We start from the raw sequence: 24,160 nt of genomic DNA, 5'->3' as shown, positions 1-24,160 counted from the left end.
TATAACAGAGATGCTATTTCAAATCAACGGGCAAATAAGGAATTTTATGAAGCAGCACTGAACAACCAGGTCTCCATATGGAAAAAATAAGTTAAATCTCTACATCAAGCCATATTTAAGTGGATTAAAGACCTGCTTACGAAAAAGCACGACTTGAAAAGTTTTGAAAGAAAATGAAGGAGAATGTGTTTATGTTCTCAGGGTGGGAAGAGATTTCTTCAACACAGCACCAGAAGCACAAAGCGTAAATGAAAAGCCCAATAAATTTGACTACATGGAAATATTTTTTTTTAAAATCCCTCTTGTACATTAAAGACATCATAAACAAAGTAAAAAAAAAAATACAAACCTTTGGCTTGGAAAAAATATTTGGCATACACGTAACCAAGAAAGGATTTGGCCCAGAGTTTATAAGCAGCTCAAATGGAAAAGGCCAAATGATGTATGACCAGCAAACCCCAAGACGACACAATGGCTTCAAAATGTAACAAAAGCTGTTCCTCCCTCCTCTAATCAGTGCCATGTAAATTAAAGAGGAACTGATATTTCACACTCATCAGATTGGTGAAAATGTAAAAAAAAAAAAAAAAAAATCTGATGATTTACTAAGTCCTGCTGAGGAGAGTGTAAATGGACACATGTATTTTGGAGGACAAGACCCGATGGGATTGCTAGGCCAGAGGATTTGACCATCCCCAGCTTCACGCAACATTGTTTGTACCGGAGAAAAATTGGAAAACAGCTTAAATGCCCAGGTATGGGGTCTAGCAAGGGATAGATGTTTTACTAAGAATACATTGCATACAGATGTGCTCGATTCTTTTATTTTCTGTACTTGTCTGCCTAACAATGTCTCAATTAAAAAAAATAGTGTGATGATGGTTATGGAGAAAAGGCACTTAGGAACAGCTTGGTGTGACTGTCAATTGATTTAACCACTTTCAAGGGCAAAATAAGGCGTCAGGTGATGCTGTTGTTTTTAAACCCTCGGATGGACCAAGGTGGGAGTCTGATGACCATTTATGCTGGCAAGAGTGTTGGAAACAGGCACTCTCATACGCTGCGGGTGAGAATGTAGACCGAGAACACCTCAGTGGAGGTAATTTTGGCACTATTTAACAAAACTGTAAATGCTGACTTAGCCCAATTTCTTCCAGGTATTCATTCAAAGAAAAGAAGCAGTATTAGGGCAAAGAATTACCTCCACGGAAGTTCACCACAGCAATCATAACATCGTTTGTAATAATAATAAAGAAACAACGTACCATCACCAGCGATAGTCTAAGTGGTTAGACTAATCATGTCTAACACGATCTCATGGATTCTAATTTATGACGGAACTGTGTGATAGACTCTTCCATAGCCACCAACACAGTGCTGTTGGAGCTCTTTAATGTTATGGGAAGTCTCGCAAAATATTAAGCTAAAAGAGAATAGGTTACAAAATCGCAGGTGTCCCACTAAAAATACCTATGCAGGCATTGACGCGAAGACACCTCAACATTAACAGAAGCTACTTCTGGATGAATCATAGGTGATTTCTATATTCTTCTGGCTTGTCTTTTTTTTGGGGGGGGGGTGCTTTGCCCCAAAACTCCGTGTGTGTGTGTGTGTGTGTGTGTGTGTGTGTGTGTGATTTTTAACAGGAGAGGTTCTCCTTTGGCTGAAATAATTTCGATGGGCTGGCTCCATAACCCATGTCCTAAGGCAGGGAGCCGCGTACCAGACTCCGGCAGTTCCATGGGAGGCCCGAGGAGTCTTTGATTACAACAGAATCTGGGGGAGAGCGAGGTCCTGAGTTCACCTCTGGCGTCACCACCCACACGCTGCGCGCCCTGGGGAAGCGGCGCCACCTCTCCGGATCTGGTTTCGTGTCCGTGCACAGAACGGAACACCCCGGGGCTGGGCTCCAGCCGGCGGAGGTGGGGGGGGTGGGGGGTGGTCAGCGGCGCGGTGTCACGCGCGCCCGCGCCGTCTGCAAAGCCCCAGCGCGCCGCGTTCCGCGCGGGTTGCGATCGCCGCGGCCCCGCGGCTGCCGCAGCCACGCGGGGTCCGGGCGCGCGGGGCGGGGCGGGGCGGGGCGCGGGGGTGGGGGCGGGGCGGGGCGGCCCGCGGGTGGCCGGCGCCGGAGGGTGGGGCGCGGGGGGAGCCGCGCTGTCCGCTTCCGCCGCCCCGCCGGGGATTCCCCCAGCCCAGCGCCCGGGGAAGTCCCGGTGCGCGCGGGTACAAAGAGAGCGGCGCCGCGGAGCGCGCCACAGGCCGGCCGTCCCCAACCATGTCGCGCGGCCTCCGGCTCCTGCTCCTGAGCTGCGGTAGGGCTCCAGACGCCTGTCGCCTCCCCACCGGGTCCCGGCGACCTCCCCCCCCCCCCCCCCCTTCTCTCGCTGGCTCACGCCGCTCTCTCTGTCCCTCTTGCAGCCTGCAGCCTGGCGCCCGCGGCGCGGGTGGTGAAGGTGGCTTGTTCCGAGGACGTGGACTTGCCGTGCACCGCCCACTGGGACCCGCAGGTCACCTACACGGTCTTCTGGACGAAGGTAAGCGCGGCGATGCCCGCGGGCTAGGGCTCGGCCAGCCCCGTTGGAGGCTGCGGGGACCGCCTCCCTTGGGCTGGCGACCCTCTGTAACCGCGGCTAGCCTCCGAATACCGCGCCTTCCCACACGCCTTCCTCACCCCCACCCCGCGCCACCCGCATCTAGCGACAAGGCGACTTAGATTATGTTCTCCAAGGACCTAATTCCCTCCCTGCCCCTAGAGGTGGCCTGAGATGAATGATCCAAGTAAGACGCTTTGGAAGCGCAGAGACTCGCTGATTTGGATGAATTCTGGACGCCACCTGTGGTTGTGGCCACGAGAAAGCAGCCAGGGCAGATTTGGATATCGGACAGTAGGAATGACCCCCCCAGATTTCTGATTTCTGAGGTTTGGGGGGCTGTGGTGTCCCTAATTCGGGGGCGGGGAGGGGAGGAATAGGCACGTTGAGAGGAAGGCCACTAAGAGATAGTCCAATGTGCTCTAGGCTTGTGTCCCAGATGGGAGTTGTCTGGCATCCGCTTTCTGGGTTACCCTGTCCCCTAGCTTGTCCATGCTGCTTGGCGCTCCGACAGTCCTGAGGGGCCCAGCCTGGGGGTGTGGGCGTCTGGGAGGGGGCGTGAGCAGCACCCACGCAAGTAAGAACCAGCGTCACTGTGCCCCCCCCCCCCTTCCCCCGTAGGAGAATTGAGTTGCACCGCGGCTTCTTTAAAGAGTTCCTCAACTGGAACATTTTCGGAGGCTAGGACCGCGGTTCCAGCGGCTTCGCACAGCCCCGCAGTCCCTGGTCTTTTGTCCACCTCCCCTAATGAGGTTCTGCCACCACAGCACCTCCAGGTTCAGCCGAGGGCGCGTGATATCCTAGCCTTACTCCGCGGCTCTGATTTAGCATCCGAGAAGAAATCTCTGTGTTCGTTGCTTTCTGCAGAATGCAGGCCTTTGTTCTGCCCTCCAAAAGAAAGATGCTTTACGAACCTGCACGTGTATCTGGTCATTTAGCAAGGCAGTATAGGACAGGTTTGTGTGTGTGTGTGTGTGTGTGTGTGTGTGTGCGTGCGTGTGTGTGTGTGTGTGTCTCCTCTCCGGACCAGATGGCCTCTTTCCCTGGGACGGTGCTGCACCCCTGTTTTTGTGAATTCCACGCAGCACCCAGTGTTTGCCCGGCCAGTTGGGAAGGTGCTCCGTGAATTCAGGCTGGCACTTGGTGAGGTATGTGCCCTGGATATACTTTTGCTGCCTTGGAGCACTGTATCGTGTAGGGAAGCACGTCTGTTATTATTCCTACCTGGCTTCCACTTCGTTCACTGTGGGATCAGAGAACATAACGCTTGCAAGATTGTTCTGGTAAAAACAACAGCATTGAAGCAAAAATATCGTGAAGACATTATTATTTGAGTGCTCACTGTGTGCCAGCCTCCGGGGTAAATATTTACATCCATTATCTGTGTCAGTCCTTCCAATGGACTTAAGAGATCTCTACTGCTACTGTTGTTCCCATCTTACAGATGAGGAAACTGAGCCTTAGGGAGTGAAGGAAGCCACTCACTGTTATACAGCTTGGCTAAATGAGAAAGGGGGATTCGAACCAAGTAGTCTGATTCCTTAGCCTGAGTTCTCTGGTTTCCACCTCCGTTACTTAGGGTCAAGAATAGAAAAGTCTCCTTGGTCTAGCCAGGCAGGGACTTAGCTACCTTAAAGAAGGGGCAAAACATGAAACCATGATCCCTTCCAGAGAGGAATAAAAAAAAAAAAAAAAAAAAGGAAAAGAAAAAGACTATCCCCAGGGGAGTAATTAAAAAGTACTCGTGAAACAAGTAGATGGAATTTCAGACTGTAAAGTTCAAATAGTTGTCAAGGTAAATCTTGCACAAGGTCATTTGGAATGATGCAGTAAACCGTAGCCATTAACCTTTGGCTCCTCCTTGGATGTCAGCTGATGATGTAACTCTAGAATGCATGAGCTTGTTTATTGAACACGGTTCTTGCATGATTTACCCTGAAGGTCTCTCAAAACTGATTTTTTTTTTTAAAATGACAACAGTCTCTTGGCATTTTCTTTTTTCTTTCGGTTCACGGAATAGGGTCATTGAAAGATCATGCCATAGTTATTTTTTTTTTTTTAAAGAGGGAAACAGTGATCGAGTCGCAGGGGGAATAGGAAAGCTGTGTTCTGCCCATAAACTATTCAGCTACCTTGAAAATGAAATGCATTGTTCCTTCAAGTACTTTTTAACAGGCCTCAGCATGTTCTGTAGATATTTATTATTTTCCAGCCCAGTAATTACGCTTTCGCATCGATTGTGTTTGTACAACACAAATGGATAGAGTATTCTGGAAAGAAGGTCAGTGGGGGGAGACTGAAGTACTTGGTTCTCCAGAAGATTAAGCATCTGGTTATTGTTTTTCTTTTTCCCCCACACAACTTGTTTTTTGTAAAATGTTTCAGCGCGGAGGTGGCTGTAAAAGGAGAAATTTAAGCCCGGTGACCGTAACCCGCCTTGCTCATGTCACCTGTCTAACCATCACTGGTGTGGTTCGTCAAACCGCTTTGCCCAGTTGTGGGCTATGCGCTGGGCGAGTGAAGCAGAGTCCCTTAGCGCGTTGTTTTTGTTTTTGTTTTTATCATCCACCAGATTGAATCACATTCTCTCAGGACTTCTGCCTATCACAATTGCGGTTATAATGAGTCACAGTGAAAAATTCCATGTGCCACTTGGTTCTCCCACAACCATAGGGCATCCTGCCACTGTCCAACCGGCAGCGATTACTTGTGATTACCAGAGGACCCATGGAAACCGTGTGTTTCTTATCATGTGCCTTTTACCAAAAGACGCAACGCAGAGGGCGTCCAATTAGCGTTTGTAACATTAGGGCGAGTGAGGAAGAAACAGTGTGCATTTTATCCTCTCTGGATAAAGGGAGGTACAGTGAGGGGCGGGGGTGAGGAGGCTTAATATAACACAGGGGGCTGTAGGTGGAGCAAAGAGTGGGCTGAGATAGCCCACTTCCTGTGAACCCAGCTTTTGTTTCCCAGGGACCAGTGCCCTTCTAACTGGGATCCAACAGTGGGCCCTCCTCTTGTCCACCTGTTAAGGCAAAGTAGATGGTTAGGAAGAAATAGAAACATGAACACGCATACCCATCAAGCTAGTAGCTGAATTTAGCTTTGAAAGTCGTGAACTGACTGTGTTTGTTTGGGGAGGGATTTTGAGAAAATATGCAGACAGACTTGGTCCAGCACTCTCTCCCGCTGGCTGTTGAGTGTCTTGTGTAAGAGGGCGTGGCACCATCCCATGTCTTCCAGGAGTAAGAGCATCCGTGAAAGGGCTACCTCTGTGCTTCACGCCAAGCACAAGTGGATTCACACTCTCTTTAATGAGGCTGCACTAGGTTTGCAGGGAGGGGATGCCCCTGGACGCAGTGTTTGGGCTTGGTGATGTTCGCAACCGATAATAGCGAGCGGTTATTTATCAGGGAGATGTAGTACCATCTGGAGTCATGCCGGGAGCCCTGACGACCTACGCTGATGCATAACGAAAGAGGATATATAGTGTCAACCTTGGGTGACACTGCGGGGGTGAAGACAAGCGATGTGTCACAAGACACATGCCCTTTTCAGATGATTTCCAAAGGAAGGGAGAAAGGGGAAGTAAGATGGATTTCAGAAGTCAGTCTTGGGTTTGTAAGAGTGAGAAGGGACCATGGGTTATCCCCTGAACCAAGGGAGCTGTCAGAGAGCAGCTGAATGGCTTGTGTGAGGCTACTTCCAAAGTTCCAGGCTGGTCACCACGCACATCTTGCTTGTCCTGGTTTTGTGATGAAGCTGCCGTCCGCGTAGGTTGCTGACTTCCCATTCAGTGCATTTGTATTTTGTGTCTCTGCCGGCTTGTGTGATAGTGAACCACAAAGCCAGGAGGCGCTGAGGAAACCGGGGTCTCTTGGTGGGGGCTGGAGCGGATGAGTGGTCTGGGCGGATGTAACGCGTGCAGCCAACAAGTGCGGATGGACCCGCGAGGGAGCCAGGGTGTGCCGCTCGCTACAGTTCCTGGATTCTAGAATTTTATCTGCTGTAAGATGATATTTAAGAGCGTGTCTTTGGGAGGAGAAGGAAACATTCCTGTAGTAAACACAGAAGCACTGAAACATTGAAACGTGAAAGCAGTGTGTCAGGGTCACAGAAAAATCACGCTGTCCACATGGACACCTACACCGCTTGACCTGGCTGACTCACTTCGATGGCCTTTACCCTCGGCCAAACCGTGAAAGACCTAAAGTTAGTTTTCAGGTGGCCCTTACATTTACAGTTTCATTAGTAAAGATTTCTGGGTCCCAAGTGCGTTCCAAGTCCTGGGCCTCATGCTGGCCCATCCTAATCAACACGGGACTTTGGCCAAAGGACCGTCTTGAGCAAAGGCATGGAAAAGGAATCCACAAGCATTTTGGGGGAGCCAGTGGGGTGACCAGTGATCTGGAAGGGAGAGTTATATAGAAGAGGGCTGGCAGATGTTACAGAGAAGGCTTGGAACTGATGGTGAAGGACCTCGAATGCCCAGTTACAATGCCTTGAACTCCTTTCAGCAGCAAGGCGTCACTGAAAGTTTTTAAGCAAAGAGGGTGATGTAATGGCACGCATTTGTAGAGAAAAGATGATTTCTTGTGGGGAAACACAGGCTGTGATTCATCCTCGAAGATGGGTCTCCGAGGGAGCCGTTTTCTCGCTCGATTGCAAAAGACAATCAGGGTAACTCAGCCGAGACTTCAACACATTTCTGAGATGTCCCTTCCCTTCATCCGTGGTCACCAGTCGTGTCCCCGTGGTTCTACAGAGGACTGGGCGGCCCAGCACGCGGCGACCTCATAGGGGCCATAGAAACCTCAGCCCACTGGGATTGGTTCCTCATCGAGACTTTGGGACAATCATGAATCAGAGAGAAGTTGCTCAAATCTTTCAGGGTGCGGGAGAGTAGAGAGGAAGAAGGCAGCTGGGAGTGGAATGGAATGAAATCAAACACTTGTTTTCCATGAATAAAAGGGGGATTTAGGTCATGTGAGAACCGCGTTATCTTAGTTCTGTATTTGGTTATGTCACTACGCAAAAAAGAGGAAGTGAGGAGAAGGTCGCAGTGATGTAAGGGAAGGTCTTAGCGAAAAGGGGAGGCAGAGCTAAAAAGAGATTCTACCTAAAAAAGGGTTTCTCCGTCTAAAATTGTTTGCATAATCTTTTCCTGGCTACTCCAGTGATAACCGCAGATTTTCTACCAAAAGCCCTAGCTCAAACCAGAGCTAGACATGAGGACTTCCCTGAGATGGAAAGAACACCCACAAACCTACCTTGGGTTTTTGTTCTGGCGCTGGGATGCCGTTGGCTAACGTTCCTGTGGGGTCCTGTAGGAGTGGTACAGGATTGGGAGCCCAAGGCTTTTAATAAGCTTCATGTTTTTGTGGAGCATCACCCAGTCTGTTCTGGTCCCAATTCTCTAAGAGATGAGAGATTCCAGAAGAGCGGGTAGTTGTTTAGGATTATAGGTCCAGGTGGGGAACACCTACGGGGAAAGAGGGAGGCCAGTTGCCATAAACAATTCGTAATCATGTTGGATCACGCTGGGTCAGTTCTGGGGCACAAAGGCTCTGAATCAGATTAGTCCTGGATGTCTCATTCCCGGGGGCGTGGGGAACATCTGAGCCCAAGAGGCAAGCAGGACTGGTCTACAGCCTGGAGCCGTGTGGACGCAGTGCCCTCCCTGCCACATTTATTTATGGGGTGGTTCACAGTGCCCCTACCAGGTAGGACTCTTTACTTGCAAAGCATTGGAATCCCGTCAAAGGTAGCTTCAAGTAGCCACCTGGGTGGCTCAGTTGGTTGAGCACCTGACTCTGGATGTCGAGTCAGGTCACGATCTCACGGTTCGTGAGTTCGAGCCCCGCGCCGGGCTCCTTGCTGACCCCAAGGAGTCTGCTTGGAATTCTCTCTCTTCCTTTCTCTCTGTTCCTCCCTGACTCATGCTGTCTGAGTCACTCTCTCAAAATAAACAAATAAAAATAAACGATATTAAAAAAATCTAGCTTCATATAAAGGGAATATATTGGTTTATATAATTGAAATGGAAAAAAGCTTTAAAATGATAATTCACACTCCAGTTACGTCTGGTACTGTGGGTAGAACTGCGTCCCACAGAAAGATTATCCCTGGTATTTGTGAAGGTGACCTTATATGGAACTAGGGTCTTTGCAGATGCAAGCAATTTAAAGTGAGGTCACACTGGATAAGTGACTGGTGTCACTAATCCAGTGACTGGTGTCCTTAGAAGAAGAGAAAACGGATGGACAGATAGAGACACCCAGGGAGGACACCATGTGAGGGTGCAGGCAGAAACAAGTGCACGTGTCCACAAGCCAAGGAATGACAAGGATGGCCAGCAATCCCAGAAGCTTCAGGAACGAGGCATGAAACGGATTCCTCCCTAGAGCCTTCAGAGGGAGCACAGCCCTGTCAGCATCCTTGCTTGTCGGCTTTTGGCCTCTAGAACTGTGAGAGAATACAGTTGTTTATTTTTATAATTTTATTAAAAAATTTCCAAGTCCCGTCTAGTTATCCTACAGTGTCATATCAATTTCAGGTGTGTAATAGAGTGACTCAACAGTTCTATACATGACTTAGTGCTCCTCATGATGAGGGTACCCTTAATCCCCTTCCCCTATGTTACCCAGTTTACCCCTATTTTAACCCCCCCCCCCCCGGTAACCATCCGTTTGTTCTCTATGGTTAAGAGTCGGCTCTTTTGTCTGTCTCTTTTTTTCTTTGTTCGTTCATGTTGTTTCCTGAACTCCACATAGGAGTGAAATCACATGGTATTTTGTCTTTCTGACTTATTTCACTTGGCATTATACCCTCCAGATCCATCGTGTGGCTGCAAGTGGCAAGATCTCCTTCTTCTTTATGGCCGATAATATTCCATGGTGTATCTATATCCTATCTGCTTTATCCATGCATCTATCGAGGGATACTCGGGCTGCTTCTGTCATTTGGCTGCTGTAAATAATGGTGCAGTAAACACGGGGGCGCATCAATCTCTTCCAATTGGCATTGTGGTATTCTCCGCGTAAATACCCAGCAGTAGAATAACTGGAGCATGTGATCTTTCTATTTTTAACTTTTTGAGGCACCGCCACACTGTTTTCCACAGTGGCCGCACCAGTTTGCATTCCCACCAGCAGTGCAGGAGGGTTCCGAAAAGGTCCTGTTACCTTAAGTCCCTCGGTTTGGGGTGCTTTGTTTCGGCAGCATAAGAAGCAAAGACAGCTGGATTTAGGGGTCCTTAAATATCCCCGGGACCTGGTGTCTTTCTGTCCCTCAACTCTTCCTCTCTTCATACCGGGTTTCTCGTCAGCCTCCCCACGGCAGTGAGATAGTAGCCAGTAACGGCAGTCCTGTGTACCCTCGCAGGGTCATGGGCGAAGGACAAGATTGTGCCTCTCTTCTAATAGCTCAACGAATGTCTGGTTATATTTAAGTGGCTTTGGTGGGGTCATGTGGTCGTCAGAACCAGTCTCTGTGGTCACGGGCGTCACGCCTGAGTCACGCGTGCCTCCTGTAGAACCAGATGCCATCCCTGTGTACGATGTGAGCCAGAGCTCCTAAGAGGGCCTCTTCCAGGTCCAGCGGGACCCACAGGACGCACGTGGATGAAGGACGCTCGGCACGGACACTGGTCAAATCCCAGCGCCGAAGGGTGTTGCCGCATTGATTGTCACAGTGCTGGAGACAGTTCGGAGTGTTGTGGATATTTTGTGGACACACGGGGGCTAGAAAAATAATGCCTCTCTAGAGCAGATGTTGGGACTCCTAGAACAACTTTGCCAGGGAGGAGACGGGACGAATCAGCGGTAAAGAATGAGAGCATGGACGAGTGGAAAGCTCTCAGGTATAATAACAACTTCCGTTACCCACACTACCATTTGTAAAGCCCTTTCATGTATTCTCTCCTTTGGCACTTTATTTATTTATTTAAAAAAAAAATTTTTTTTCAACGTTTATTTATTTTTGGGGCAGAGAGAGACAGAGCATGTACGGGGGAGGGGCAGAGAGAGAGAGGGAGACACAGAGTCGGAAACAGGCTCCAGGCTCTGAGCCGTCAGCCCAGAGCCTGACGCGGGGCTCGAACTCACGGACCGCGAGATCGTGACCTGGCTGAAGTCGGACGCTTAACCGACTGCGCCACCCAGGCGCCCCTCTCCTTTGGCACTTTAAATCGCTCCACGGAGCAAGTGAGAAAGTTACAGGTGTGGAAACAAGACCCAGAGAGCGGGTGGCTTACCACGGGTGACCCGGCTAATGGACCACAAATTGAAGGACTTTACGCCTTTGATTCCAAAGCCAGTGCCCTTATAACTCGCAATTTTGTTTTTTTTTTTAATTCACTCATTCACTCAGCAAATGCTTTTTGAATAATCCCAGTGTGCTGGGAACTCTTTAGAAGCTGAGTGAAACCTGGGCTGGGAACATGAGAGAGAAGAGTAAGACATTTAGGGCTCTCTGTGCGATCGACAGACACTGTTTTGTACTATCCACGCCCCTCATCATGCGTGTCTTCTCACCCCCCTTGGGGGATGTGGTTCCCCCCACTCCCACCCCCAGCCCGTGCCTGTGGAGCAGACGGAAGCCCAAGAGCTGTTCGGTCAGTTGGCCAAGAGCAGACCTTAGCCGTGGTGAGGCTGGGGTTTGCTTCCAGGTCTGATCGACTCCAAAGGCTGTGCTCTTAATTATGTTGCCTCTGCCATACTCATAACTCTCTTAGCAGCCATAAATTCAACTCTGTCTGTTAGACCCAGTAAATTTCAAAGTGGAAAATCATTTTTCCAATAAAACTACACTTAGAAAAAAACGATGTTAATGCGCATACATTCTACCCTCATTATGACATCAACCTCCGAGCCAAACTATTTTGCACGTTATAAAGAGCTGTTTTTATGATGAATGGGGATTATATTGGCACTTTAATTGAGTTAGAAACCAAGGTACATGAAAGTTAGTGCATGAGAAATGCAATAAAGCAAAAGCTGTTCAATGTGATTGGAATATATCAGATTACTTTCATACCACCTTTAAATACATAAGGTCCATACCTTTAAATATGTTTAATCAAACTGTTGGATTAAATATATATATGTGTGTGTATATATACACACACATTTTGCCCCTCGAGAAAATCTCTTCCTTTTTAAAAACTTTTTTTTTAAATTTTATTTTAGAGAGAGTGCATGCGTATGAGCTGGGGAGAGGGGGAGAGGGAGAGAGGGAGGAGAGAGAGAGAGAGAGAGAGAGAGAGAGAGAGAGAGAGAATCTCAAGCAGGCTCCACACTGTCAGCATAGAGCCCGATACGGGGCTCGAACTCACAAACTATGAGATCGTGACCTGAGCCGACATCAAGAGTCGGATGCTTGACCAACTGAGCCACCCAGGCACCCCCGGAACTGTTGCTCTCTTATATTCAAATTTGGCAATCTAGAAGGTGAGCATATATTTGGATCAAATTATTTAAATTAAAAAACATCATTTTCCACAGTAGGGTTTTTGACAGAAATATCAGTTCAATTTGAAACATATTAATTATTTCATTTCTTTTGTTCTAGTTCCAATTTGTCCGTCATTTAAAAAACAACAACAACAAACTTTAATTCACATGCCCTTAAAATTAGTACATACTTGTATTTGCTTGCTTTAGTATTCAGCAAATTAAAGAGTTTATTTAATTTGGGGCTTGTGGTTTCCTTAAGGTCAAATCTCCATTTTAGAGAAAGAATAGGTTACTTAAATTGTTTAGTCACATTGAAGGCCTTGAGGCAAATCAAAAGTCCCTAGGTTTGCTGAAAATGAGATGTCCTATATTTTACCCTTCTCTAATCCAATCAAAACTATAGAATTGTCCGCATCAGAGTTAATGCACGGAGCGTGGATTTTTAAAACATAATTGGGATGACTCTTTTGAGGAATTAATTTGCGCAAATCGTGTTGTGGTTTAGCACACTACAATATTAGCTTTGGAAAGTGCGCATTAAATAGTTCCCATCAATTATGCTTGGCTGTGAATGACTCCGAGGGTTCCTTTTGTTATAAATTACTATTTCCTAAAATGCCTTCGCAGAGAGGCAATGAAACACTTTCAGCTTTGGAATGTTTAAAGAGCTGTTCTTTGCCAGTGGTTGATTTCGAGCCAGCTCAAATGCTTACAAGAACTCATGAAACACAGTTGAGGATGGCCCATTTGCTGGCTGGTCAGTTTACCTCTTTCTGGAATTCTCCTTTGGTTCTTGCACGGTGCTGCTTTGGCCACAAGGGACTCCCCTTGATCCCGCGGTGTGCTAGCTGCCCGGGCCCCGGAACTGAAGTTAATGATTTGAACTTTTGCATAAAAAGTCTCCTGGTACTGCTAATGCCTTCTTGCATTTTGAGCATGCTACATTAACATAAAAACTACAACTATTTTTGCAGCTGTAGGCAAATCCCACACTGCCCGGATGGAGTCACATGACAAGATCTATCTTGAAATGAATGGCATAGAGAAGGGGGAATAGGCATTGTGTCTGCAACTACAACCTGAAGCCAGGAGGGAGCGTTCTGAAATATTTCCGGGTGCATTGTGTGAATTCACAGAAGGTTCCTTTTGCTGTAGTCAGTCATCGGCAAAGGCCGGGCTCATTCCTTAGGCAAGAGTTCCCAAGTTCAGCGAGTAGTTCTCCCAGTGTTCTGGGTCTTTCAGGAAGACCCAGGAAGAGGCCATTGGGAGATGGCCCCACGACATTTGAGGTATTTTGCCATGATCCCTCTGATGGCTGTGATGGGTCAGTAAATCACAATTCTGCAGGTTGCTTTGGGGTCCTTTGTTTTGCCTTTCCTTCCCCTAGTTCTGTCTTCTGTCTTTCTCATGACCTCGCTCTGCCTTTGTTTTTCTATTTGAAAAGTAACTGGAGACCCACTGGAGGTTTTGCCAGAGGCCCACGGAAATCTGACCACCAAATAAACTACTTCTCGCTGTTACTATTGATTTTTTTAAAAAAATGTTTATTTATTTTTCAGAAAGAGAGAGGGAGACAGAATCATGAGCAGGCTTGGAGCTATCAGTGCGGGGCTCGAACTCACGAACTGTGAGATCACGGCCTGAGCCACCTAGGCGCTCCTTACCACTGAATGTTAAAGTGAAATTCTTTACGCAAAAAGACAGGTGGCCACCGCCCGCCGGTTCTGATCACCTGCACGCTGGCTTCGGCCAGCTTGGCAGCCAGCAGGCTAAGGGGACCACAGGTTCTGTTCCCACCCCCTCCGGAAGGGTCTGCGGTTTTGATCTTGACTTTCAAGATGGGATCTTTCCGAGTTGAGGGAGGGATCGCTGAACGGGACCAGAGGCCCCCAAGGAGAAAACCGGAGATAGGTAATCTCAGAATGATTGCGGCCACCAAGTTTCTGCCCTTTCGGACGCAGGAGTTCTACCAAGACAGAGTCCGGTGAACTGTGTTAGAAATAACTCTGCAATTGACATATTTAGAGGTTAATTCTGAAAAGAAAGGCTGGAGGAGTGGCCTCGTGGCGGGGTGAGGGCCCAGCGGGCGCCCCGAGGGTCCCGGCCGCCCGCCCCCCACCAGCCCCGGTAGGGGGAGCCCAACCGCCCCGGCCAGGGGAGGGGAGGGGAGGGGAGGGGCGGGAGCGCGCCGGGAGGCTGCAGTTCGCGGTGTAATTAAGCCTGAGGGGGGAACCCCGGGCTAAAGGAGATGCGTTCTGGCGCCCATTGGATGCCTCTAGCTCTTTCTCGGCCTCCTCGGCGGCCGCTCCTCGTTTCTCTGCTCCATTTTTGAAGCCCTGAAGCCCCGAGGCTGTAGATCCTTGATTATTTAGGAAAGGACCTTTCGACACCAGAAGAACCGTCCAGCAATGGGCTCCACTCTTCCAGGCGGTGCGGGAGAAAAGCCGCTCGCCGGGGCGCCGTGTGGCGGCGGGGACCGAGCGGGGCTCGTGCGGGAGCGGTGGTGGCTCCGCCGCCAGGTGTCTCTGCAGCCCGTCCGTCCGTCCTTCCGCCGAGTCCGCGAGCGCCCGGGGCCCAGCCGGCCTGCTGTGGGCTCCGCGCTTCCCTCGCGTAGTAAATGAAGGGGAAGCCACGGAGTGTGCGTGTAGCGTGTTGTGTGTGTATAGCGCTTGTGTGCAGTGTGTGTGCGCGTGCACAATACACGTGCGGTGTGTGTGCGTGTGTGCACGCCCCTGCCTGAGCTGCCTCGGCCTCCCTGGGCGTCCCCTGCCCTGATTCGCCTGGAAAGTGGGAGAGGAGCTGGCCGCTCCCAGGACAGGAGATGACATTCTGCAGCGACAGGGAATCCTGCTGATCGCTGGGTCATTCCCTGAGGTGGCTTCTTGGTGCCCTCACATTCTAGGGGCAGGTGAGGGATGCCGCCGGGTCCCAGGCTCCCTGGTGGTCCCGGCCATCCAGCAAAGGGCGAGGGCTGAGCGCGAGAACAAGAACGAACGGTGATTTGCCTTCCTTTTGTGTCAATCCGGTTTGGACGCTTGAAAACATTTCGGTGGAGGATGCACGGGCGAGCTCATTAGGCAGATTAAAAATATATCTGGGGGAAAAAAAAACTGATGGGGAATGTGGTTGTGGCCTAATCTGTCAAGTAAGAGGTGAGGGAGAGACCCCACCGACGTAACAAAGAAGAAGATAGTTCAGGCAGAGAACCCCCGCCCGGTGCGGTTGGCTGAATTGGGCATCTGCCCCAGTCGGGCTGGTCTGTCCCGGGTCCAAAGATTTAAGCGGTCGAGGTCCTTCTGTGTGCATCTTGGTGTGACTGCCGCGTGATGTGGCACGAAAAGTCTCCCCGGGGCACCACCGTCGGCTGTCTTCTTGCCCTGCTAGGGCGTCAGTGTGGTGCAACCTGTGACATCATGGGTGACCCCACAGACACCCAGTTTTTTAAGAACAAGGTGACCGTTTACAGGAGGCATTTGCTCATGCGTGTCTGTGCTTTTCGCCGAGCCGTCTGGCAGTGGTCTTCGAGTTGGGAGGCTGAGACACAAAACTAAGAATCATTCAGGGGCTGAGTGGGTATCTGAAGAAAACAAGAGGACATTGAATACAGAACAACCAGCAGCAACATGTGACTCAAAGTGATTCGCGCAAATCCTCATCGACGCATCATTATTGTCAGCAGCAACAACACTCTGTCCTTTATTAGGGGGTGGAAGCTGGGATACGCCGAATCGTAAAGTGCAGGCCTGATCTTATGCCAGAAAAGATACAGCCTTACAGAATTTTCATACATTTTCTCCTCCTCCCCTGAAGGTCACACATACACATACTGTTTTGTTTAAAAAAAAAAAATAGTTGAGGACGGATGTTATGAAAACAAGAGGCAGAACCTTGATGCGGGTGAGGACGGTGTTTCCAAGTCCTGTTAGTGGAACCTGATGCAGCGTGATGCTTTTTCAACAGCTTACAGACGACGGCGAGGAAAGGATAGAGATGCCCCTGGAGGGTCTGTGGTACCACCAGCAGAAGGTTGGCTCCTTAGAAGCCTCCGGTGAAAGGCTGTACTCCCTGAAGATTGAAAACACTACCAGTGTCGACTCAGGGACATACAGGTGCATCCTGGAGGAGCCAGAAGGGCGGAGAAACCAAAGCGGCACTGTGACCTTGAAAGTGACAGGTGAGGTGATCTGCTGCACCTGTTTCCTTCTTGCAAGATGCGTGTGCACTTGCATAGGCTCTAAGCTCCGTCCTCTCGATTGGAGTCCAACTGGAAGCTTAGGATCGTGTGGCTAAAAGCTAAATTCTCCTATAAGAATGTCATAACTTTTTCTGCTTCCTTCCTTCCTTCCTTTCTTCCTTCCTTCCTTCCTTCCTTCCTCTCTCCCTCCCTCCCTCTTCCTTCCTTCCTTCCTTCCTCCCTTCCTCCCTTCCTCCCTTCCTTCCTCCCTTCCTCCCTTCCTCCCTTCCTTCTTCCTTCCTTCCTTCCTTCCTTCCTTCCTTCCTTCCTTCTTCTCTTCCTCCCTCCCCTTCCTTCCTTCCTTCCTTCCTTCCTTCTTCTCTTCCTCCCTCCCCCTTCCTTCCTTCCTTCCTTCCTTCCTTCCTTCCTTCCCTCCCAATAAAGACAGATCCACCCTAGTTGTGTAGATGCCAAATGTAGCCAAACCACCAATCTGGGTGTTGTTTATTTGTACAAGAGTCCTTTGAAGCAAATAGGAAGTATCCAAGGGGTGCCTGGGTGGCTCAGTCGGTTGAGCATCCGACTTTGGCTCAGGTTATCATCTCATGGTTCGTGGGTTTGAGCCCCGCGTGGGGCTCTGTGCTGACAGCTCAGGGCCTGGAGCCTGCTTCGGATTCTGCGTCTCCCTCTTTGTCTGCTCTTCCCCTGTGCACACTTGTCTCTTTATCAAAAATAAATAAAGATTTTTTAAAAAATTTACAAAGAATAGGAAGTGTCCGAGATGAATTTTCGGAGGACAGAGAAACTGTGTAGTCCTGAATACGTCAGGTGACTATGATATTCTGCTCCTTGGATCTTTCTAATCTGGCCCAAGAGGGGCCGCATCATGTTTCCACCTTTTTAACTGATGAGCCGCAGCATTTCCCTCCCATTTGCGATGGCTCCATTGCCCGATGCCTCAACTCAGGACGAAGAAAAAGGGCACAGCAAGAAAATAATGTTCCAGTGACAGAATACACATTTTTGCTCTATGCAGTAATTGCAAGAAGTGAGCTCCAAGGGGAGGATTATCTCTTCGGGTTTTTCCCCAGAATTCTTCTTTATGTAGCTTAAAATATGCCTTGCACTTGACTTTTGCCCAGCGTTCATTAGTGGCCGGGGCTTGAAATGACAAACGTGTTGTTGTCACACAGTTCCTGATGTTTATACCAGGAATATTTTCTCCTTTTATTGGGAATCTGAAGGGAATCTGACTTAGGATAATATTCCTTTTTTCACAAGAACACGATCACTGTTTAGAGCTCAGTGTTTGGATTTGGTTCACTGTTACACACACACACACACACACACACACACACACACACACACCTTACACCCCACTCAGTCTCTAGCCCCTAATGCTGCTTTGTCTGTCTGCATGCACCTCCCAGACCTGGCATCTGTTTTATTCTCCGCTCTGTCTGGCACACAGCAGGCTGTCAGTCAGCATCCGCATCGAGGTGATTGACAAATGAGAGCAACCTTGCAGGGAAGAGCAGAGAGGAGAGGAACAGAGAATGGCTGGTTTCCTTTCCTCTGCTGAGGACAAGGTTGCCTACAAGTTCAGTGGTTAGACTCCTCCAGAGTCCCCTGGATCTGGTTCACTTAAGAGCTCTGCGGCTCTTTCGTGTGTGCCCTTGGGCACATCTCTCACAGCCTCTAAACCTCAGTTCTCTCATCTCTAAAATGGGGGCGATAACCTCTGCAGCATGGGCTCGCGTGAAGGCTAAATGGGATATTGCACTGAAATGCCTAGTTCGGTGCCTGAGGTACACGGAGTGCTGGATCAATGTTAGGCCCTCAACCTTCCCTTTCTCGAGTCACAGACCCTACTGAGAACCCATCCCTATACTACTTGTGAAATGTTGAATCGAGCTTTAGAGGTTGCCAGCTCTCTCAAGGACCATTCGTGGCCCCAGGGGATCGTCCCCCCCCACCCCAGTCACCTGCACTCCACCCGCCCCTGCCTGGGCCTTCAAGCAGGCTTGGCAATCTGGCTATCCCAGACAATGCACGTCGGATGTCATGTCTGAGTGAGAAGAGGCCGTCCCCTTCCGTGTCTCTTCCTGCCTTTGCATCCCCGAGGGCTGCAGCCACAGCCTTCGACGGCCCCTCGGGGAGCTCCTTAGCCCACCTTTGCCGCCAGCCTTGGTGGAGATTTCACGATTCTACAAAAACGTGTTGACTCATTCAGTAATAGCCGGGCGGCTCACCTGCCAGGTTCCTTCGTCCCCCCAGTCCTCCCGAGGTGAGAACACCTAGCATTCTACACAGCACGGATGAAGCAGGCTCACGCTTCAACAAATGGCGTGTCATCTGATGCAAAGGCACCAGAAAAGCCAGGAAATAGAGCCTGAGCGAGATGCCGTATGCCGGGCCCATCGCACACAGCCAGGCTCAGGTGCGAGTGAGCACCGGCCACCGCCGTCACCGCTGTCCCTAGCGTTGTTCTTCCCGAATGCACAGACGTGTGCGGTTAGGCATGGGAGACCAGAAGGACTTGGGGAAAAAAAAAAGAAAAGCCAGAGCAAAGCATTCTTAGCTTTTTATCACGGTAGGAAAGTTCTGTTAAACAGCTTCATATTTTTACTCTCTCTCTCTCTCTCTCTTTTTTTTAAGGATGCCCCAAGGAACGCAAAGAAGACACTTTTCAGAAATACAGAGCCGAGATTGTACTGCTGTTGGCTCTGGTCGTTTTCTACTTAACACTCATTATTTTCACTTGTGTAAGTATCTCCGTAAAAAAACACGTATTATGATTAAGAGACCGCCCGGGGGCGCCAATCCGAATGTACTTGGTCGATAGCGTGAATCCGTAATGCTGGCGAGAGATGTTCTTCTGTGAACCGGGCGCCTGCTGAGGCGTCCGCGCTGTGAGGATCGGTGCGGGAAGCGCCCGGCTTGTTTTGAATCCGGTTGCCCTGCACAGAGAGCTGCCGAGAGAAGACGAAGTAGGGTGTGTGAAGGAAGTTCGAGACCTGCCACGGGATCCCTCCGGGGCGCCAGAGGCCCTGGTGGTGACAGTGGTGGCAAGTGTGGCTCTGACTTGCCATCATCCTGGGGCAGAGGCACGACTCTGCCTGTAGGCGAGTGACGCAGCCCCACCACACGGTGGTGGATCAGTCTCCTTCTCTTGACCTTGAACCCTTTCCTCCTGGGGGGTCTCCTCTAAGAGTTTTGGCGCTTGCCTCCACTCCCTGGGAATTAGCCCTGAGAAGCCAGAGGAGTGGGGTACACAGGCAGCGTCGTAGGGTGGAAGATGGCCGGCCGGTGCTGAAGTGGCCTTGACCGTAGCCCTTGAACTGTTAGTAGCAGGCTGCAGCTTACAGACCCTGAGCCTCTTTGTGCATGGCTGCTTACCTGGGTAGACCAAAGTTTTTTGTTGTTTTTTTTTTTTAATTTTTTTTCAACGTTTATTTATTTTTGGGACAGAGAGAGACAGAGCATGAACGGGGGAGGGGCAGAGAGAGAGGGAGACACAGAATCCGAAGCAGGCTCCAGGCTCCGAGCCATCAGCCCAGAGCCTGATGCGGGGCTCGAACTCCCGGACCGCGAGATCGTGACCTGGCTGAAGTCAGACGCTTAACCGACTGCGCCACCCAGGCATCCCTGGGTAGACCAAAGTTATAGGGAGCGAGGCCAGCTTTGGGCCTGACCCCCTAGGAAGTGATCTGTCCCATATGTCTCAATACTATCAGGAAGGACTGGCTACTTAGGGGCCAGGACAGATCTCACCCAAGAGCTATCCAGGGGCCTTGTCACTCACTGGCCCCCTGTATTCACTTCCTTGCCTCTCTGGCCATGGACTCATCTCTCTAGTGGCTGTTTTGGACGCCAGTCAAAAAGACTCCCGTGAGCACCTACTAGGTACAGGCATTAAGCTAGGCACGGTGGAGGACATAAGCCATCCGCTTACGATTTGGGGTCATTAGGGTCATTTGCACACAAGATGATTAGAGTTACTGGAGGGTAAATTTAAAAAATGAATGACTTGAGTTTCTTGCTGGCAAATGCCTGTTTCAGGGGGCACTGATTTTCCATGCAGGTAGCTAACAGTAGGGGCTGGAAATGGCCCCAGTCTGTAGTCCGTGCGTCTCCTGGTCACAGTTTGCGGCTGCCGGTGAAATAGTACAAGCCCACTTGTCGAGCGAGCGAAGCTACTAGGCTAACAAGGGCTTCCCGAACGAGCTGTGTGCAGCCCGCTGTTAGCGAGTGGAGCTTAAATCGAGGTGTCCACTGTTGCATTTTGCCGATTGTTCATGTCTCCACTTCTTTTATTTTTCAGAAGTTTGCACAACAACAGAGTATTTTTCCAGATTTTTCTAAACCGGGCACGCAGCGAGCTTTCCTCCCAGTCGTCTCCCCAAATAAGCATTTGGAGACAGCGACTCTTCACAAGACGGAACTGGTATGAGCAGGATTTCTGCAGGTCGTTTTCTCTACAGTCGAAGAAAGCTCAGCGGTGTGCCCGGATGTCACGCTGGACAAAAGCGGAGTAAGCCCCACACCGAAGAGGGCGTCCTTCCCGGGAGGTCCTTCCAGAAACTGCAGGTCACAGCCCGCTCTTTGTGAGCAGGACTTTGGGAACCGGCACAGGACCACGAAGCATGGGGCCGCCTGCAGGGAAGCTCTCTGCTTCTTCACAGCTAACTTCTTAGCATTTTATTCAGCTATCTGGTCAACCCCCCAGAGCTCTTTTCAGTCCCACACGAGCTATGGCGAGACGCAGCTGGAAGAGGGTCTTGGGAAATACGGACGCCCAGAGCCGGCCCTGTGACAGACTCTTGAGGACCGTGGTCTTCTTCACATCTGGGAAACATCTCTCTTTGAGTTTGCCGCGTTGTCTTGTGCTAGCCCAGATGTTTTATGTCTGGGAGAAGTTGACGGGCCAAACTGTGAGACAGCGGGGGATATTTAGCGAATCGTGTCCCGGTGTGAAGGCCCTGCTATTACTAAGGAGTATTGTGTGTACCTAGAAGTAACAAGTTGATGAGCTGTTCCCCACTGGAGCCTTTTCATACGGAAAGACCCACATAAAGAAGCAATAAAGAAGACGCCACATTTGTTTTGGTATCCGTAGATTCCTGCCAAAGAAGCACTGGTTTTTTTTCTCTCCTTTTGAAATCTGTGTCTACGGTTAGATATCAAGGCTCACAGCACAAGTAACCTCAGTATGGAGAGAACGAAGTCAGAGAGGATGACCCCAGGATCGTGAGCTATTTGATGCCCTGACGAAAATGCCGGACAAATCATGCCGTCTGGGTTCCGACCCCAGGTGTCCCACTGCCAAGCTGTATGATCTTGAGCAGGGTCTTTGTGATTTCTCTTTTCTCAGTCGTAAACCAGAAGGTGGTTGTATGAATTGATTGTGACAGTGTATGTGAAAATGCTTTGAAAAAGCATAAAGCACCCTAAAAATTTGAAGCTCCATTGGGTCACTATCCTTATTCTTACAGAGGTGTTCTGGGCATGAGAGAATGCTTTTCATTCATTCTCATGTCTACCATTATTCCAAACAAAGAAGGCCAGACATAAGACCTTTCCGTAGTCTTCTAGGAGTTCTTTTGGGGGAGTGAGGAGACCAGGTCAGCGAAGCACCAAGCCAAAAGTACTCCAAGATATGGACACACAGGAATCACGGGGCCCTGGGGAGAAGAGAGTCCACAGGATGTTCCATTGACATTTTGACAGTTGGTGGGTAACTCTTCTCACACTGGGCCCGTTCCCTACTTGTTTTCTAAAGCGATTTTATCCCGTTGGTAGTGTGTGCATGGTCCACACTGATACTAGAGAGGGAAAGAAAGGGCAAGATGCTTCAGTGTTCTTGCTTTTTTGTCATAGCCTTCATGCCATTAAGGGGCTGGATGCGAGTAGCGGTGTTTTTCTTTTTTATATTTAAAACTACTCATAGAACTTTGGGATAAGCGCTAGGATGTCTGTAAAGTAATTTGAGAACCAGAACCCAAGGTGAAGTTCTAGAGGTGTAACATTGGCTGAGTCCTTCCTCTGAGAGGGAGAGGATTTATGGCAGGTAGACCTCTATGAAACAGCGCCCCCTTCTGCCCAAGGATGCCCCTGCATCTTGCCACTGGGTAGTGCATGATTAGCTTGGCCACATGTATGACTGCCGGTCACGGGGGTGGAGAAGGGGGTGGAAAGAGGGAGGGTTGTGATTTCAGAAGGATGTGTACAATCAGGGTCCCTGTACCTGGGATTCGTGGGGTTTCACTCAAGATTCTCAAATAGGTCCATTAGCCTCAAAATGATAAGAACAATCCAGGACAAGTGGTTATAATAGTTATAAAAGTATTATAGATCCTTTTTTTCATCATAGATGAATCCTCTTTGGAAAATGGCTCTTTATGAAGATGAATGCTTATAAAATTTCTGTAAAAGCTGTAGATTCCCCTTCAGTGGAATTAAGTCCGTTCTCAAATGCTTTACCAGAAGTGCTGGGGAGACCATTGGCATGGCCATTAAGAGCTCAGAGTTCATACTCAGCCAGGTTTGAAGCCTAGATTCATCACTCAAGTTTTTGCCACTCTGGGCAGGAGACAGACCTCTCTAAGCCTCAGTTGGCAGATGTTTAGAATAAGAATAAGGACAGTATCTGCCTAATAGGTTTGTTGTGAAGATTAAATGAGATAATGTATCTAAAGGCTGAGCCTGATATCTGGCAAATAGTAAGCCGTTGAATAATCTTGGAACAAGAAAGAGCAAAGAGGCAACACAGAAGGTGCCAGTGACCGTGAATCTTGAACAGACAAAGTGGTTTTGTTAACAGGAAGGAATTGAATGGGTGGGGGAGTTATGTTGCTTTCAAAGGATTAATACCCAATGAAACCAAATTTTTCATGGCCATTAAGGTTATAGTTCAGGAAAGACCAGGGAGGGGGCCGCCTTTCATTAGCTTGAACTGACAAGTTAAAAACATAATGCAGATTTGAAATCCAACTTGACATTTCGCACCTAGTCTTTGGCATGAGAAAAGGGGTGTGTATGTGTGTGTGTGTGTGTGTGTGTGTGTGTGAAAAAGAGAGAGAAGGGTAAGGTGGGTAGGGCAGAATTCATCAAGGAGAGTGAACTGCCTTCGTTGAAGAAAGTAGATGATCATGGACCATATTTGTTCTTTTTCACCACTGCCGTGGAAAGCTTTATTCTCAGGGCCCTCCTTTGTCTATGGAGTTAGCTCCGCAGTTAAAGCAATTTCATCTTCAGGAGCGCCTGGGTGGCTTAATTGGTTAAGTGGCCGACTCTGGATTTCAGCTCAGGTCCTGATCTCACGGTTGGTGAGTTTGAGCCCCCTGTTGGGCTCCGTGCTAACAGTGAGAAGCCTACTTGGGATTCTCCCTCTCCCTCTCTCTCTGCCCCTCCCCCAGTTATGCGCGCTCTCTCTCTCTCTCCCTCCCTCCGTCTCTCTCTCTCAAAATAAATAAATAAACTTAAAAAAATTTTACCTTGGGATACCCCAAGACACAAATACAGACATGAATATCAGCTCCACATCTTTCCAAAAGAAGGCCGATGGTTTTTGTTTTCATAAAAATTCTTAGCGGGTTTCATCATAGAAAACATAAAAAAAGTTGTGCTCACAGAACCCAACAAAGTCTGATTATTTGCTAGAGTTGCAGGAGGAGGGATCCAGTAACAGCCTGTGGACATTGAGTATGTGAGTCTTATGTGTTTGACCCCACAGCTGAAAGACAGTGGGAGTCTCAGAATCATTCCGTATGGTTCCCCTGCCCTTTCCTCATTGGCAACTTTCTTTGGCTGGATTAAACGGCTGATTGTTTGATACTCCATCTTTCCTTTGTAAAATAGCCCACACCCTAAAACTCCTAGAACAGGAACTGTTTGCTTAATTCAACAGCAATTATCCCTCATAGTTTTACAACTGAGCG

The 24,160-nt window shown here is 49.2% G+C and overlaps 1 protein-coding gene across 3 annotated transcripts; it reads left to right on the top strand.

Annotated features, from left to right (window-relative positions):
- The first annotated feature begins 625 nt into the window (after window positions 1-625).
- CD83 (CD83 molecule) lies at window positions 626-23,283 on the top strand. Of its 3 annotated transcripts, none has more exons than XM_047860036.1 (5): window positions 626-755; window positions 2,419-2,534; window positions 16,007-16,220; window positions 18,879-18,985; window positions 20,545-23,283. In XM_047860036.1, exons 3-5 carry the CDS (start codon window positions 16,037-16,039, stop codon window positions 20,671-20,673), a joined length of 420 nt encoding a protein of 139 aa, XP_047715992.1. In that variant the 5' UTR covers window positions 626-755; window positions 2,419-2,534; window positions 16,007-16,036; the 3' UTR covers window positions 20,674-23,283. The 3 variants fall into 3 exon arrangements, with proteins under 3 accessions (XP_047715992.1, XP_047715991.1, XP_047715990.1); XM_047860035.1 differs by lacking the exon at window positions 626-755 and adding an exon at window positions 2,180-2,312 and having other exon boundaries at window positions 20,548-23,283; XM_047860034.1 differs by lacking the exon at window positions 626-755 and adding an exon at window positions 2,180-2,312.
- The last annotated feature ends 877 nt before the right edge of the window (window positions 23,284-24,160 follow it).

Source organism: Prionailurus viverrinus, chromosome B2, assembly GCF_022837055.1.
Source record: "Prionailurus viverrinus isolate Anna chromosome B2, UM_Priviv_1.0, whole genome shotgun sequence".
Classification (NCBI taxonomy): Eukaryota; Metazoa; Chordata; class Mammalia; order Carnivora; family Felidae; genus Prionailurus; species Prionailurus viverrinus.
Note: the sequence above shows the minus strand (reverse complement) of the source record. Positions and strands in the feature narration are given on the sequence as shown.